The sequence below is a fragment of the Silene latifolia genome, chromosome 11 (genome assembly GCF_048544455.1).
Source record: "Silene latifolia isolate original U9 population chromosome 11, ASM4854445v1, whole genome shotgun sequence".
NCBI lineage: Eukaryota > Viridiplantae > Streptophyta > Magnoliopsida > Caryophyllales > Caryophyllaceae > Silene > Silene latifolia.
This window is the reverse complement of record NC_133536.1, coordinates 15,269,325-15,283,729: the sequence shown is the minus strand read 5'-3', so window position 1 is coordinate 15,283,729 and position 14,405 is coordinate 15,269,325. Positions and strand designations below refer to the sequence as shown.

The following is a 14,405-nucleotide window of genomic DNA, read 5'->3' as shown; positions in this document are numbered from 1 at the left end:
GATCTCGAATTGGATCATATTTCAAATCGGGTCAAATTTTATCCAACAAATTCAAGTTAACCTTAAGTTAATTTTATCCAGGTAATTAAATCTCCAAAAAGAAGACATTCAAAGCTCTTGACAGCAACACATCACTCACCAAAGCAAGTCAAGTTTTTAATTACTAAGGTAATTCTCTTACTCTTATCTAATTTTGTTGTTTTGCCTAAACAATTCTGTCATTCTATTTGGCTTTTTTTTTTTTTTTTTTTTTTTTACTATTTTGTCCTTCTCATTTCGTTTTACGGTTTTATCTCATTTCTGTTATCGCAGTACTGGAATAGTTGTATAGATGTCTTTACTTGATACAGAGTACCTTATTATAAACATCTTATTATAAACGGACACTATCCGTCTATATTTATAGACGGATAGTGTCCCTCTCACAAATAAAAGTGGGTAGTGCAAGTGGGGTATCCATATCCCATCTACTTGCACTACCCACTTTTATTTGTGAGAGGGACACTATCCGTCTATAAGTATAGACGGATAATGTCCGTCTATAATGAGAATTTGTGTATTATAAAATCGCATTTACACGATGTGAACAAGTTTGGAAATGAAAGGAGGAATTTTGTAGACTATCAATTAATCAGCCAGTCTTGTTATAGACGGATATATCCATCCGTCTATAGCTAAAGACGGGTCAAATAACTTGAAAGTAACATTTTTGGCCCCACCACCCCACTTCTTGCTTGTCCTATTAGGAATGTGGTATTGTATTTGACCCGTCTTTAGTTATAGACGGATATGTGCCGTCTATAATGAGTTTATGTGTCAATCAATAATCATGTTGTTGCAAGTTGTAAATTGATGGAAATTTCGTCCCTCATTCGCATTTTACTTGGGACTCAAAATGCAAGCTTGTGTGGTCTAAATGAACTGTGGACTCAAATAATTGGACTCCTTTATTTGTTGGCCACTTATCAGATAAGAGTACTTCGTATCTTCATTATCGGCACCCTCAATAATGTGTGGGGACCCAAAAAGCAAGTTGTAGGAATTTTCTACTCAGAGCATTCAAGTAGCAAGTTGTTGGAATTTTGTAGTACTCGACAATTACGGAGTACAAATACAATTACTTCATTTTTTTTATTCATCTCATATCCTTTTATATACGGAGTAATAATAATCTTCCATTTACAAACAAAATTCAGAAATTGAATTCAATTCCCACCATAATGGATCTTTCAACAACATTGTCTTTAGTTCAAACCATACTTACTGCTATCCAAACATTGGGTCTGATGCACTCAGAGGGCTCCATTTTTAACTGCAAATCCGAGCTTGATGACCTCCATAACACCATCGAAACCGTCAGAGCTGTTCTTGAGGATGCTGATGCTAAGCAGGACTCGCTTAACTCCCAGGAGAAGCATTACGTCCAAGAGCTCAAAGATGCTGTTTACGATGCTGACGATGTGTTAGACGAGTTCCTAACCCTTGCCAAGCAGAAACAACTCATGGACCATGCTGATAAATTCTCTGAAAAGGTTAAATCATTTTTTTCTCGATTTAAGCATCTTACACACAATCTCTCTAGTAAAGTAAAAAGGGTTAACGACAAATTGAACAAAATTGCCTCTAAAAGTGATCAGTTTAGTTTTAAGATTGACTGTAAGCCTCTGAAATTTATAAAAGAGGAGACTTCTTCTTTTATATGTGATCAAATCATCGGGAGAGAGGAAGACGTGGAAAAGATTGTAAGTGTGTTATTGGGTTCTGATCTACCTGTTTCTTTACTTGCCATTGTGGGCATGGGAGGTTTGGGAAAAACCGCTCTTGCCCAACTTGTGTATAACGATCCTAGGATCAGTGAGGCATTCCAACTGAAGAGGTGGACTTGCATTGCTGATCAAGATCAGTGGAGCTTGAAAGGGTTTTTAGGGAAGGTTGTAGAAGGATCATCCATTAATGATAAAACCTCTTTGGAGGGGATACAACATGAAGTTAAGCAGCAACTTGGAGGGAAAAAATACTTGCTTGTGTTAGATGATGTGTGGACTGAAAGTTATGATGATTGGCAGAAGTTCCAAGGGTATTTGAAGGTAGGGGGAAGAGGGAGTTGGATAATTGTAACTACGCGCTCAAAAACAACTGCCCAAATGATTGGAGGTGATCAAGTGCATGTGTTGCAAGGTTTGTCCGAACCAGAGTCATGGCATTTGTTTGAAAGGATGGCATTTCAAGCAGAAGAAAGAGATGATGAATTAGTTAGACTCGGCAAAAGGATTGTTAAAAAGTGCACCAATGTTCCTCTTGCTATTAGAGTAGTAGGAAGTCTTCTCCGTGGTCAATCCAAGTCTAAGTGGCTGTCATTTCACGACAAAGGCTTAGACTCTCTTGGTGAAAATAATGATACAATGACCTGCATATTGAAGCTAAGTTACGATCAACTTAACCCTTCCTTGAAAGCTTGTTTTGCGTACTGTTCTATCTTTCCCAAGGATTGGAAGATAAGTAAGCAAATGTTGATTAAGCTTTGGATGGCACAAGGCTACATTAACTCAGAGAATTTGGGCGAGGAATACTTTCTTATATTGCTTCAAAGGTGTTTTTTCCAAGATATACGCGACGATGAATTCGGGGGGATTTATTCGTTTAAGATACATGATCTTTTGCATGATATTGCTGAAAAAGTAGCGGGCGAAGAAATTTGTAGGTTCAATATTGATACTTCTAATGCGGGTAAAAGAGTTCGTCATCTCTCTCTTGTGGGTCAGTCTTATGCACAACGTATCTTCAATAATACTCGTATTCGTACGTGCCTTTTTATTACGGATTTTTGGGAGAAGAGGAGAGTGGACCAATTATTTGCAAGTAAATCAATACAGAAATGGACATGCTTAAGGTCTTTAGATTTGAGTCGTTTAGATGCCGCAAGTTTACCAGAATCAATAGGTCAGTTGTTGCATCTAAGGAGTTTAGACCTCTCATCTAGTAGCAATCTAAAAGCTCTTCCCAAATCAATAACAAAGCTAGTTAATCTACAAACTTTAGATTTACATAAATGCAAGAGTTTAAAACAAGTGCCTGATGATGTGAGCAAGTTAGTTGAACTAAGCACCTTAAACGTAGGTGACTGTAATGTGTTGAGTTGTATGCCGGCAGGCATAGGTATGTTGACCAGTCTGCAAACTCTATGCCAATTTGTGATAGGTTATCGAGCAAGTTCAACTTCAAAGCAATGTTTTAATGGGTTGAAAGACCTAAAGCACCTGAACAAATTAAAAGGCAGTTTGAGTATTCAAATAGCAGTTCTTAAAAATGCAAAATTTGTGAAGGAAGAACAAGGCGGGGGAGGCTATTTAAGGAGTAAGGAACACCTAGAGAAGATTGTTATTAACTTTAGACGCGGGGAGGAGTATGGAAGCATGGAGTCTGAGCAAGCATTGCTGGAAGAGATGCAGCCTCATCGGACTGTCAAATCATTGGGGTTGGAGGGGTATCATGGTGAGAGAATACCGAGATGGCCAGGGAGGGAAGATACTATGTTGTTTGATTTGCCAAATCTTATCTGTCTGAAGATCGAATATTGCAGTGAGTTGCTCTTTCTTCCTGGGCAAATTGGGAATCTTCCCCACCTTAAAACACTAAGCATTTCAAATTTGTTGAATGTGGAGTATATTGTGGATGAGGACTATGAAAAACTTGTCTCGGTTGAAGAATCATCCTTCTTTGCCAGTCTTGAAAAGCTCCATATTTCTAACTTGCCTAAGTTAAAAGGGTGGTGGCGGAGATCGGAGTCAGAGACGCACATGGTCAATCTCAATGACAGTAGGATTAGCCGAGAAGCAGATGTAGAGTGGGTATCATCTCCCTGTTTTCCTCTACTAAAGAAGCTCAGTATAAAATATTGCGACAAGATGATGTTTGTTCCTTTATGTCCGCAACTTGAGCGTCTCGTAATATATGATTCCACAAGTGTTATGAGATGCACACCTCGTCATCAACCGCCGTTCTCATATCCCAAATTGAAGGCATTGGTAATCAACAAGTTGGAGTGGCTGAAATCAATGCCAATCAAATACACTCAGTTTCTTTCAGAGATAGAAATAGTGAGCGAGGAGAGATCGGAGAGCTTGGGAGAAGTAAAGGAGCTGTTTCCGGCCTATTTATTGTCTTCCCTGCGGATCCTACACCTCGCATATTGTCCTAAACTTAAGAGCGTGGGAGGATGGTTGGAGCATCTTTCTGCCTTGGAGTATTTGCGTATAGATGAGTGTCCAAATGTGGTGTTGGGTGGGATGTCATGGCATAACCTTGCTGACAGCCTTCAATCCTTGTTTTTGAGGGGATTGGAAGAGATGGAAGAATTGCCAGAGGAGATGCAGTACTGCATTTCCCTCCGATCTCTTCGCATTTGGTATTGCCCCAAACTGAAATTCCTGCCGAAATGGATGCCCAAACTCACTTCTCTCCAGGAACTTGAGCTTGTGTTTAATTGCCAGGGGCTCAAGGAAAGATGCCAACAACCGAATGGGGAGGACTGGCCCCTCATCCAACACATCTCATATCTTTCCGTGAGCTAGATATTAAGTTGAGAGATATTAGCTGGTAAATACAATGATAGCAGTAGTTGATACTCAGTCACGTAATCCTCTATCATATGATTCATATATTCACATTCTTCTTCATCCTATTTACAGTGTCTGAATCTGGTAAGCTGTTTAATGATGTAAATTTCTATCATAAATATGCCGTTGGCACATTGCTAGAAGACACCGGACCTAAGAAAAAGTTTGTATGGTGTATTGTTTCAAATTCTTTTTATGAGGAAGAGGAGGACGATGTTCCAATTGCGTCTCTGCTGTTTTTTTGGCTAATGTTGAAAATTGTCATCTCTGCTGTTTTAAGGCTAATGTTGGCAAGAAAAGACACAATGGCAGATCTTTGTTTTTCATCTCAAATTCTCACGGATTGGTGGAGGTTGAACTGTGGTGATTCCAACTTTATGTTACTATGACTAATCTAGGAGTGTCTGATACAACCATTTTACGAAAGAGCTAATGTTTTTTTATAAAACCGTCTAACACATATTCCTACAACATAGACATTATAGCGATTGACGGATTGATGAAACGATACCTGATAGTGGCTAGCTACCTGAAGTCCTGAATAGAGTAATTAGTAATTACTGAATTGTGGTTTGTGATACAAGTTTAAAGTGCTGAATTTCCAATGGGACATAAATGGATGTTTTCCTACATACCGTTGAGATCTCTTTGTGGTGATTATGTCAAAAATGGCCGAGATATCTTTGTTTTTCCGTCTTTCCGGCTGAAGTTGTCATGGATTATGATGTTATACACTTTCCGACTGAAGTTGTCGCGGATTGGTGCAGGGTTTATCTCTATTTTACTCGAATTGTGTTATTTTCATGTAAATGACCGAAGAGATCTTTGCTGATGGTAAGATAAGAGATATTGAGGCAATAGGTTAGGGTTCAAGGTCTTCCCTTCTCCTACCCGAAGGACCCGATATACTGTACATGCCTTGCGCAGTTGCGCCTCATTTGACACACAAAAATGTACTCTGTAAATGATTAATAAATAACGTTTCAAAAGTAAAAGTAAATAAATGAAAAACAAAGTATAATTTAGAGCATTTCAAATCGAATTAATTTGAATCAACAAATTCAAGTTTACAACAAATCCTATCAAATTTTGTGTTTCCCTTTTCGAATCCAGTTAATCTTCTTTAAGACGGTTTTAACTTGAGATGAGAAAAATGTGAACATTTTATAATAAAAAATGACTATAACTATAAAAATTTATAACTATATATGTCACTTTATAACAATAAATTGATAGTAAAAATTATCAAGAAATGTTCACATTTTATCGTAACATTGTCACATTTTATTTGTCTTAATTTCAGGTGATACCATGAGTCTGAAATAACAATTTGGGTTCTAATTTTAGGTTCTTTGCCAAAATATGGTATCGGTCTAAAATGAGAATCTACATAGTATAAAAGATGAGTTCTTTAAAGGATTCCTATTGGTTGTTACAAATTTTCTTTTTTCTTTTTTTTATGACGTGGGGACCGCCATGATCTCTACATAATTAATTACACTCTTCTTTACCATCTTAATCTTATTTAGTTAGGATTACATTTACACAAAATCATACATTATACAATCACACATTAATAAATTACAATTACGAAAAATTTATAAAATTTTCAAATAATCGTCTTCCTACTTCTAACCTGAACAAATAAAATGTGAACAATGCATATTGATTAATCATCCGGAATTAGTAGTTAAATTCATTGTGTAAATAAAAAAAATCAGTATGACTATTATATTCCAACATCACAAATACAGAGTATGTTAGTTCTTAACATTTTAACAACAAAATATATTGATATGTCATTTTTAAAAATTTTCGTACATAAACAATATAGTAGAGGTAGATCAAAAAAGAAATCGTAGAAAGTAGATTACTCCGTAAGAGAGTTTTTTTATTTTTAAATCGAAAATATATAAACTTTAAAATAAATGAAAGCAAATATAAAAAGAACTAAATATAACATAACCAGTATAATACAAAATAGATTTGAAAAAGTTCCCGTTCCAAATCGAAAAATATATAAACTTTAAAATAAATGCAAAGAAATATAAAAAGGAGGAAATATAAGTTTCGTATCATACTTACATGAAGTTCTTCCGATTATTCACTTTAATTAGCTTTAATGTTAAAAGTCAAATCCTTTAAATTTGCATGATATGAGCATATGAAAAAATACTTAAAAAACAGAAATAATTAAAGACAACAATATTTAAATAATTTTTTTAAAAAGGTCTGAAAGACATCATAATTATTCATAATAATTGAAGAATAGTGAAAAAAAACAAAACAAAAAAGGAAAAAGAGTGAAATACTGTAAAAAAAAAAAAAATAACAATATTGCATGGAAGAAAAAGAAATAAATTTTAAAGAAATCAATAGTCGAAAATAAATAAAGATCGATCTTTTTGTATCATACATATAATTTCGATAATTGACTGCAAATGTCGTTATATGAGGTGTGAAGTAAATTTTGAGGGCAGATTTGATGTGAGAGATTTTTCAATCGGAACTTGAAGGGATTAGAGAGAGGCATCCAAGTGAGAATGAGGGTATAAGATGAAATTGAGAGTGGTAGGATTTTCATTTTTATTTAATATTTGAGGGGAGTTGGAGAGATGATGGAGGTGACGGTGGTAGTGAGCCAGGGAGATATTAGACTCTCATGCTTTGGAAAGCACATTTTGAAAAAAATACTACTCACATATACAACTTACGTGCATTGTCCCCGAGCCCCAACCAGGGTGATATCCTCGTGATAGTGGTTCGAAGCAGCGACTGATAAATTGAATCGATTATTTTAATTACATTAATGATGAAAACCATTGTCGTAGATGAAAACTGTTTTTTCTTTAATTATACGTACGTTATATGTAGGTTAGTTACGTTAATGATGAAAAACCGTATTATGTCATCAGAATGAAGAGCGCTACTGAAATTATGAAATTATATTACGTCAAATCTTGAATTATGGACTTATTCATAATGTTATGGCATTGCACATTTAATAACACTCATTTATATGATCATGTATCAATAATAACACCTGTTATTACGACCCGTGCATTTTTTGCACGGGTTTAAAACTAGTTTATGTTAAAACTATTTCATCTCCGCACAAAATCCCAATTAGTTTGACCCAGGTAATTTAAATCTCCAAAGGAAGAAATTGAAAGCTCTCAAAGTGAAACACATCACTCACCAAAGGATGGGCTAGACAACTAGCTGATAAAGGCAGATCGAGTGAAAGAAAGATAGGGGGTAATTTGTCAGCTCATTTGTGAAGAGCGATACCGTCACAAGCTTGTGACGGGTCAAATAAAATCTACCTGAGTAGATAAAAACAAGTCATTTGTGATTTCCTAGGCACTCTTACTTTTATCTTATTTATCCAAGTGGGTAATATTTGGACCCATCACAAGTTTGTGACGGATACAAGGAAGACTTACTAGTCAGTCATACCGTAATAAATCCAGTGGCGCAACACATTGTCCCCGTGGTGTTATAACAACACCAAGAAAAACGTTGATGAAGACGAAGTCAATCCAATTAATTTCAAGTCAAGATTTTAACTACTGAGGTAAAAAATGTATCCTTATCTAATTTTTATTTTGGTTAAAGATTTTCTAAATTTTTTACTGTTGGATTATTTTGAATGCATTATACGAAGTCACTCTGTCACTATGAGGTCGTAAGTTTCTTTATTTTTTAGAGATCTGCATTTGTAACGGTTGGAAATTACAGCGAGATAAATGTAATCATTTTAGGGTTTTTTGATAACTGCTATCACAAGTAAACCAGTTTTTAAGAACTGCTACCAAGATAAAAAGAAGTTTGAAAACTGCTACCATAATCCTTGGGTCGGTTAAAAATCAGTATCAATTCGTTAAACGAGGCAAAATAAATGAATCTCAGCCATTCATTCAATCCTTAGATTAAGTCATATTTCCTATTCCTATTTTGCCCCTTCCTTCCTCGTTACAATTCTTCTTTTAGATATATCTTCTACTCCATTAATCTTTCTTCTATCTTCATCTTTGTTTCTTCTATCTCATTTAATCTATTCTCATTTTCTCTCCTTTAATCTATTTCATGGGATAAGTTCTTATCCTTTCACTTCAATTTGTGATAACTTTTAATGTTTTCAAATTAGGGTTACCATTCATGTCTTATTCGTCAAAAAATTGGGTCTTTTCGGATCTTTGTAGCTATGTTGAAGGATTCATGTTCAGAGAGAAATTACAAGGCAACTAAATATGGTTGTAGTTAATTTAGTTGGTATGATGAAGAACAAATAGAGTGGCAAAAAAATATAATTACTTAGTTGATGTTGGAGAAGAAGGTACTCCAATGGGATATGATGAAGAAAAATAAATGGAGCGACTGAAAAATACAATTACTAATCTGGGTATATAATATGATATTTGTCAAATTTGTGAAGCTTAATCAGGTTAGATTTGGATTTCCCCAAATTAATTGAAAAAAGGTAAGTTGATTGGTTTTTAGTTGGGTGGGTAAACAAAGGGATGGGGATTCAAAGATGGGTAGATGAATTAATTTGGGTATTGTAGGTGAAATCTTCAAATAATTAAGAGAATGACAAGTGGATTTTATCTTGGATGAAGGAATTTGATAGAGTATTAGTGATGAAATTGAATAGTTAGGTTGAAACTTGTGTTTTATGACTGGGTAAGAAAGGGGGAAGGTTAAAGAAGGGGTATTTTTGTCTTTTCAAGTCAAAAATTGGGCTTCGGTGCTAATTGGTACTTATTTTTAACCGAATCAAAAATTATGGTAGCAGTTTTCAAACTTTTTTTACCTTGGTAGCAGTTCTCAAAGAGTGATTTACTTGTGGTAGCAATTATCAAAAAACCCAATCATTTTATTATAAAAAGTGGCCAATTGTCATTTTGTAATTGTAGTAACAGGTCTCAGACCACTTTTCAACTTTTTCACGGGCATCGTAAGTGAGACGAGCTGTTATTTTTTAGTCTATTACTCCTTCGTCCCAATCATTTTTTAGTTAACTAAATGAATACCAAGACGGTGGGACCATTTATTTGCGACAGCTGTAATTTGTGGGTGTGAAATGAAGAAAGCAATTCATTTATTGTAACCTTGTAGACCACTTATTTCAGATCTACAGTTTATACTGGTGCATTTACAAACAAATCAGTGATGGAGCTATCAAATACGTTGTCCGTAGTGCAAGTTATCCTTGCTGCTATTCAAACTTTGCTTCAGATGCACTCAGTCTGCTCCTTTTCTCACTGCAAATCCGAGCTTGATGACCTCCTAAATACAGTCGAAACCGTCAGAGCTGTTCTTGAGGATGCTGATGCCAAGCAGGACTCTCTTAACTCCCAGGAGAAGATTTACATTCAAGAGCTCAAAGATGCTGTTTACGACGCCGATGATGTATTAGATGAGTTCCTCACCCTTGCCAAGCAGAAGCAGCTCAGACGCAACAAGGTGAAATCCTTTTTTTCTCGGTTTAAGCATCTTACACACAACCTCTCTAGTAAAGTCAAAACGGTTAATGACAAGTTGAACAAAATTGCCTCTAAGAGTGATAAGTTTAGTTTTAAAGTTGACTTTAAGCCTATCAAATTTACGAAGGAGGAGACTTCTTCTTTTATGTGTGATAAAATCATTGGGAGGGAGGAAGATGTGGAGAAGATTATAGGTGTCTTGTTGGGTTCTCATAATGTTGATCATCCAAATGTTTCTTTGCTTGCCATTGTGGGGATGGGAGGTTTGGGAAAAACCGCACTTGCCCAACTTGTGTTTAACGATCCTAGGGTCAGTGAGGCATTCCAAATCAAGAGGTGGACTTGCATTGCTGATCAGGATCAAGATCAGTGGAACTTGAAAGGGTTTTTAGGGAAGGTTGTGGAAGGACCGTTCATTAATGATAAAACGTCTTTGGAGGGGATACAACATGAAGTTAAGCAGCAACTAGGAGGGAAAAAATACTTGCTCGTGTTAGATGATGTGTGGACTGAAAGTTATGATGATTGGCAGAAGTTGGAAGGGTTTTTGAAGGTAGGGGGAAGAGGGAGTTGGATAATCGTAACTACGCGCTCGAAAACAACTGCCCAAATGATCGGAGGTGATCAAGTGCATGACTTGCAAGGTTTGTCAGAAATGGAGTCATGGGATTTGTTTGAAAGGATGGCGTTTCAAGCAACAGAAATAGATGATGATTTGGTTAAACTTGGGAAAGAGATTGTTAAAAGGTGCACCAATGTCCCCCTGGCTATTAGAGTAGTAGGAAGTCTTCTGCGTGGTCAATCCAAGTCTAAGTGGTTATCATTTCACGACAAAGGGTTAGATTGTCTTAGTGAAAGTAATGATACCATGACCCGCATATTGAAGTTAAGTTATGATCAACTTAACCCTTCCTTGAAGGCTTGTTTTGCGTACTGTGCTATCTTCCCAAAGGATTGGAGGATTAGTAAGCAACGGGTGATTCAACTTTGGATGGCCCAAGGCTACATTAATTTTGAGAATTTGGGCGAGGAATACTTTCTTATATTGCTTCAAAGGTGTTTTTTCCAAGATATACTCAAGGGTGAATTCGGGGGGATTTACTCGTTTAAGATACATGATCTCTTGCATGATTTTGCTGAGAAAGTAGCCGGCAAAGAGATTTGTAGGTTCAATTTTGACACTTCTAATGTGAGTAAAAGAGTTCACCATGTGTCTTTTGCGAGTGACCCTCGTACAGAGCTGATCTTCAATAAGACTAATATTCGTACGTGCTTTCAAATAAAGCATCATTTCAGGGATTGTAAAATGGACGAATTACTAGCAAGTAAATCACTATTGAAATGGACATGCTTGAGATCATTAGATTTGAGTTATACAGTGGCAAAAAGTTTATCAGAATCAGTCGGTCATCTGTTGCATTTGAGGAGTTTAGATCTCTCATCTTGTCTCCATATAAAAGTTCTTCCCAAATCATTAACAAAGCTAGTTAATCTACAGACATTACTTTTGTGCTCTTGCATTAGCTTACAAGAATTGCCAGATGATGTGAACAAGCTAGTTGATCTAAGCACCTTAAATGTAGCTGGATGTCATGCACTCAGTCGTATGCCAGCAAACATGAGTATGTTGACCTCTCTGCGCACACTTTGCCAATTTGTTGTGGGTGCGGGACCAAGTTCAACTTCAAAGCAATGTTTTAATGGGTTGGAAGACTTACAACACCTTAATAAATTAAAAGGGAGTTTAACAATTGAAATAGCAGTACTGAAAGATGCAAAATTTGTGAAGGAAGAACATGGCGGGGGAGCCTATTTAAGGAGTAAGGAACATCTACAGACGATTTTTATCAACTTTAGATGTGGAGAGGAGTATGGAAGCAAGGAGTCCGAGAAAGCATTGCTGGAAGAGATGCAGCCTCATCATGATGTCAAGAGATTGGAGGTGAGGGGGTACCATGGTGAGACGATACCGAGATGGCCGGGGAGAGGAGATAACTCCGCGTCATTTGATCTCCCCAATCTTGTCACTTTGAAGATCCAAGATTGCAGTAACCTGTTATATCTGCCTTGGCAAATTGGGAAACTGTCCCACCTTAAAACGCTAACTATTTCAAATTTGTTGAATGTGGAGTATGTGGTGGATGCTGACTCGGAAACACTTGTCCTGGGTGAAGGATCGTCCTTTTTTGCCAGCCTCAAAAACCTCTATATTTCTGAGTTGCCTCAGTTAAAAGGGTGGTGGTGGACATCAGAATCAAGGGCGCATGTGGTCAACCCTGATGAAGGTGGGAGTATCCGAGAAGAAGCACATCTAGCATGGGTATCATCTCCATGTTTTCCTCTACTTGAGGATCTCACCATAGCACAATGCGAAAAAATGATGTTTGTTCCTTCATCTCCGCGACTCGAATATCTGAGAATTTATGATTCCAAGAGAATGCTGGTGTTGCCTCGTCTGCAGCCGCCAAAAGTGAAGACACTGAAAATCAACAACTTGGAGTGGCTGAAATCAATGCCAATCGAGTACTCTCAGTTTGTTGTAAAGTTAGTTATAGTGGGTGAGGAGAGAATGGAGAGTTTGGGAGGAATGGAGGAGTTTCCGACCTGTTTAACTTCTTCCCTACAATCCCTAACCATCGAACGTTGCCCTCAACTTAAGAGCGTGGGAGGATGGTTGGAGCATCTTTCTGCCTTGGAGTATTTGCGTATAGATGAGTGTCCAAAAGTGGTGTTTGGTGAGATGTCGTGGCATAACCTTGCTGCTACCCTTCAATCCTTGGTTTTGATTGAATTTGAAGAGATGGAGGAATTGCCAGAGGAGATGCAGTACTGCACTTCCCTCCGATCTCTTACCATTTGGTATTGGCACAAACTGAAATCTCTGCCGAAATGGATGCCCAAACTCACTTCTCTCCAAACACTTGAGCTTCTGTGGTGTTCCGAGAGGGTCAAGGAAAGATGCCAACCACCAAATGGGGAGGACTGGCCCCTCATCCAACACATCGCAGAACTTGTAGTGCGTTAGAGGAATATCATTAATTTTTTCCTTGAACAATTTAAACAGGAATATCATTATTTTTCATGTAAATGTTGTCGAATCGTTAGTTTCTGCTCACGCCTAAGTTAGTAGGCTCCCTTGACTCACTTTTTTTCTGCTTCTGTTTAGAGTGTTTGATTCTGGTAAGCTGTTTCATGATGTAATTTTCTATAATATATATCATAGTTACATTGCTAAATTCTAGAAGACATTGGACCTAACAAAAAGTCTGTACCGTGTATTTTTCAGATTCTTCTGATGATGATGAGGATGATGATATTCCAATTGCTAAGAACGGTAGTTACTGTGCTTGAGTACTCGTTTTGTGCCTTTTTGTAAGTTTTGGTATCATCTTAAAAGTGTTTGTGCTCTAGTTGTTAAGCCTTCTGCTGTAAAGGCAATGGGGAAGAACAAGCCGAAAACTGAAGAGAAATATGACAACGATGAGGAATTGAGGATCTGATGAGGTTACATGTATAGCTTTTCATGTTATGAACATGAATGGCTGCTATTGATGTTTTCATAGCTTTTCATGTTAGCAACAGGCGACAATGATGCTGAGGATGGCGATGAGGACTTGGAGGATGAGAAACCAGACAATGGAATATTGCATGCATTCAAATAATTATTTTCATTTGTTCCTGTAGCCGACATTTTTTTTTATACTGGAAGTTGCTGTGTGCTCTGCTTTTAGGCTGATGCTGGTACATAAAGACTCGATTCTGATGCAAAGACACACAGTCCAAGAAAGCAAAGCTAGTTGAACCTTCGAAGCTCGGTGACAGTACTGTTGTTTGCCCCTACGCTTTATTGGTTTTTATCTCAGGGATTGATGGAGGTTGAACTGTGGTCGTCATTCACTCATTCCAACCTTATGTTATTATGACGCCGCTGGAAGTATCAGGTGTGGCATGAGGAAAGTGTCTTATATGACCATTTTGCGAACACGAAATGTACTTGTGATTTCTTATGGTGACAAAATTCTTTAGCCATCAAAGTTTATCTTTAACTTAGCTTAAGAGCTTTTTGAATGACTTAAACAGAGGCGGAACTAGCTAATAGCACGTGCTACCAATTATCAATTTTCGCTAGCCAAAAATCCTTAAATATGTGACCTTACCATGACTCGAAAATAACAAGAGAAAAATTTGCTAACCCAAAGTCTCATTTGTAAGTTTCTAACTCTGCTCCTCAACCTATGGAATGTTTTTTCGAATGACCTGAGGGCTGAGGTAGTGTATGGCATCAATTTTTTTTTATGTT

At 37.0% G+C, this 14,405-nt stretch overlaps 1 protein-coding gene across 1 annotated transcript; it reads left to right on the top strand.

The window, feature by feature from the left end:
• Positions 1-237: 237 nt before the first annotated feature.
• LOC141612979 (uncharacterized) lies at positions 238-14,224 on the top strand. Its single transcript, XM_074431724.1, has 4 exons — positions 238-4,566; positions 4,689-4,906; positions 9,738-13,285; positions 13,392-14,224. The coding sequence occupies exons 1-3, from the start codon at positions 1,221-1,223 to the stop codon at positions 13,128-13,130; spliced, it is 6,957 nt and encodes a 2,318-aa protein (XP_074287825.1). The 5' UTR covers positions 238-1,220; the 3' UTR covers positions 13,131-13,285; positions 13,392-14,224.
• Positions 14,225-14,405: the final 181 nt, after the last annotated feature.

Bases quoted from the DNA above. Each gene is read 5' to 3' on its own strand.
- LOC141612979 (XM_074431724.1), top strand. From the start codon at position 1,221: ATGGATCTTTCAACAACATTGTCTTTAGTTCAAACCATACTTACTGCT. The intron at 4,567-4,688 runs GCTAGATATTAA...TCCTATTTACAG, and splicing joins CATCTCATATCTTTCCGTGA to TGTCTGAATCTGGTAAGCTG. The intron at 4,907-9,737 runs GCAAGAAAAGAC...GTAACCTTGTAG, and splicing joins CTGTTTTAAGGCTAATGTTG to ACCACTTATTTCAGATCTAC.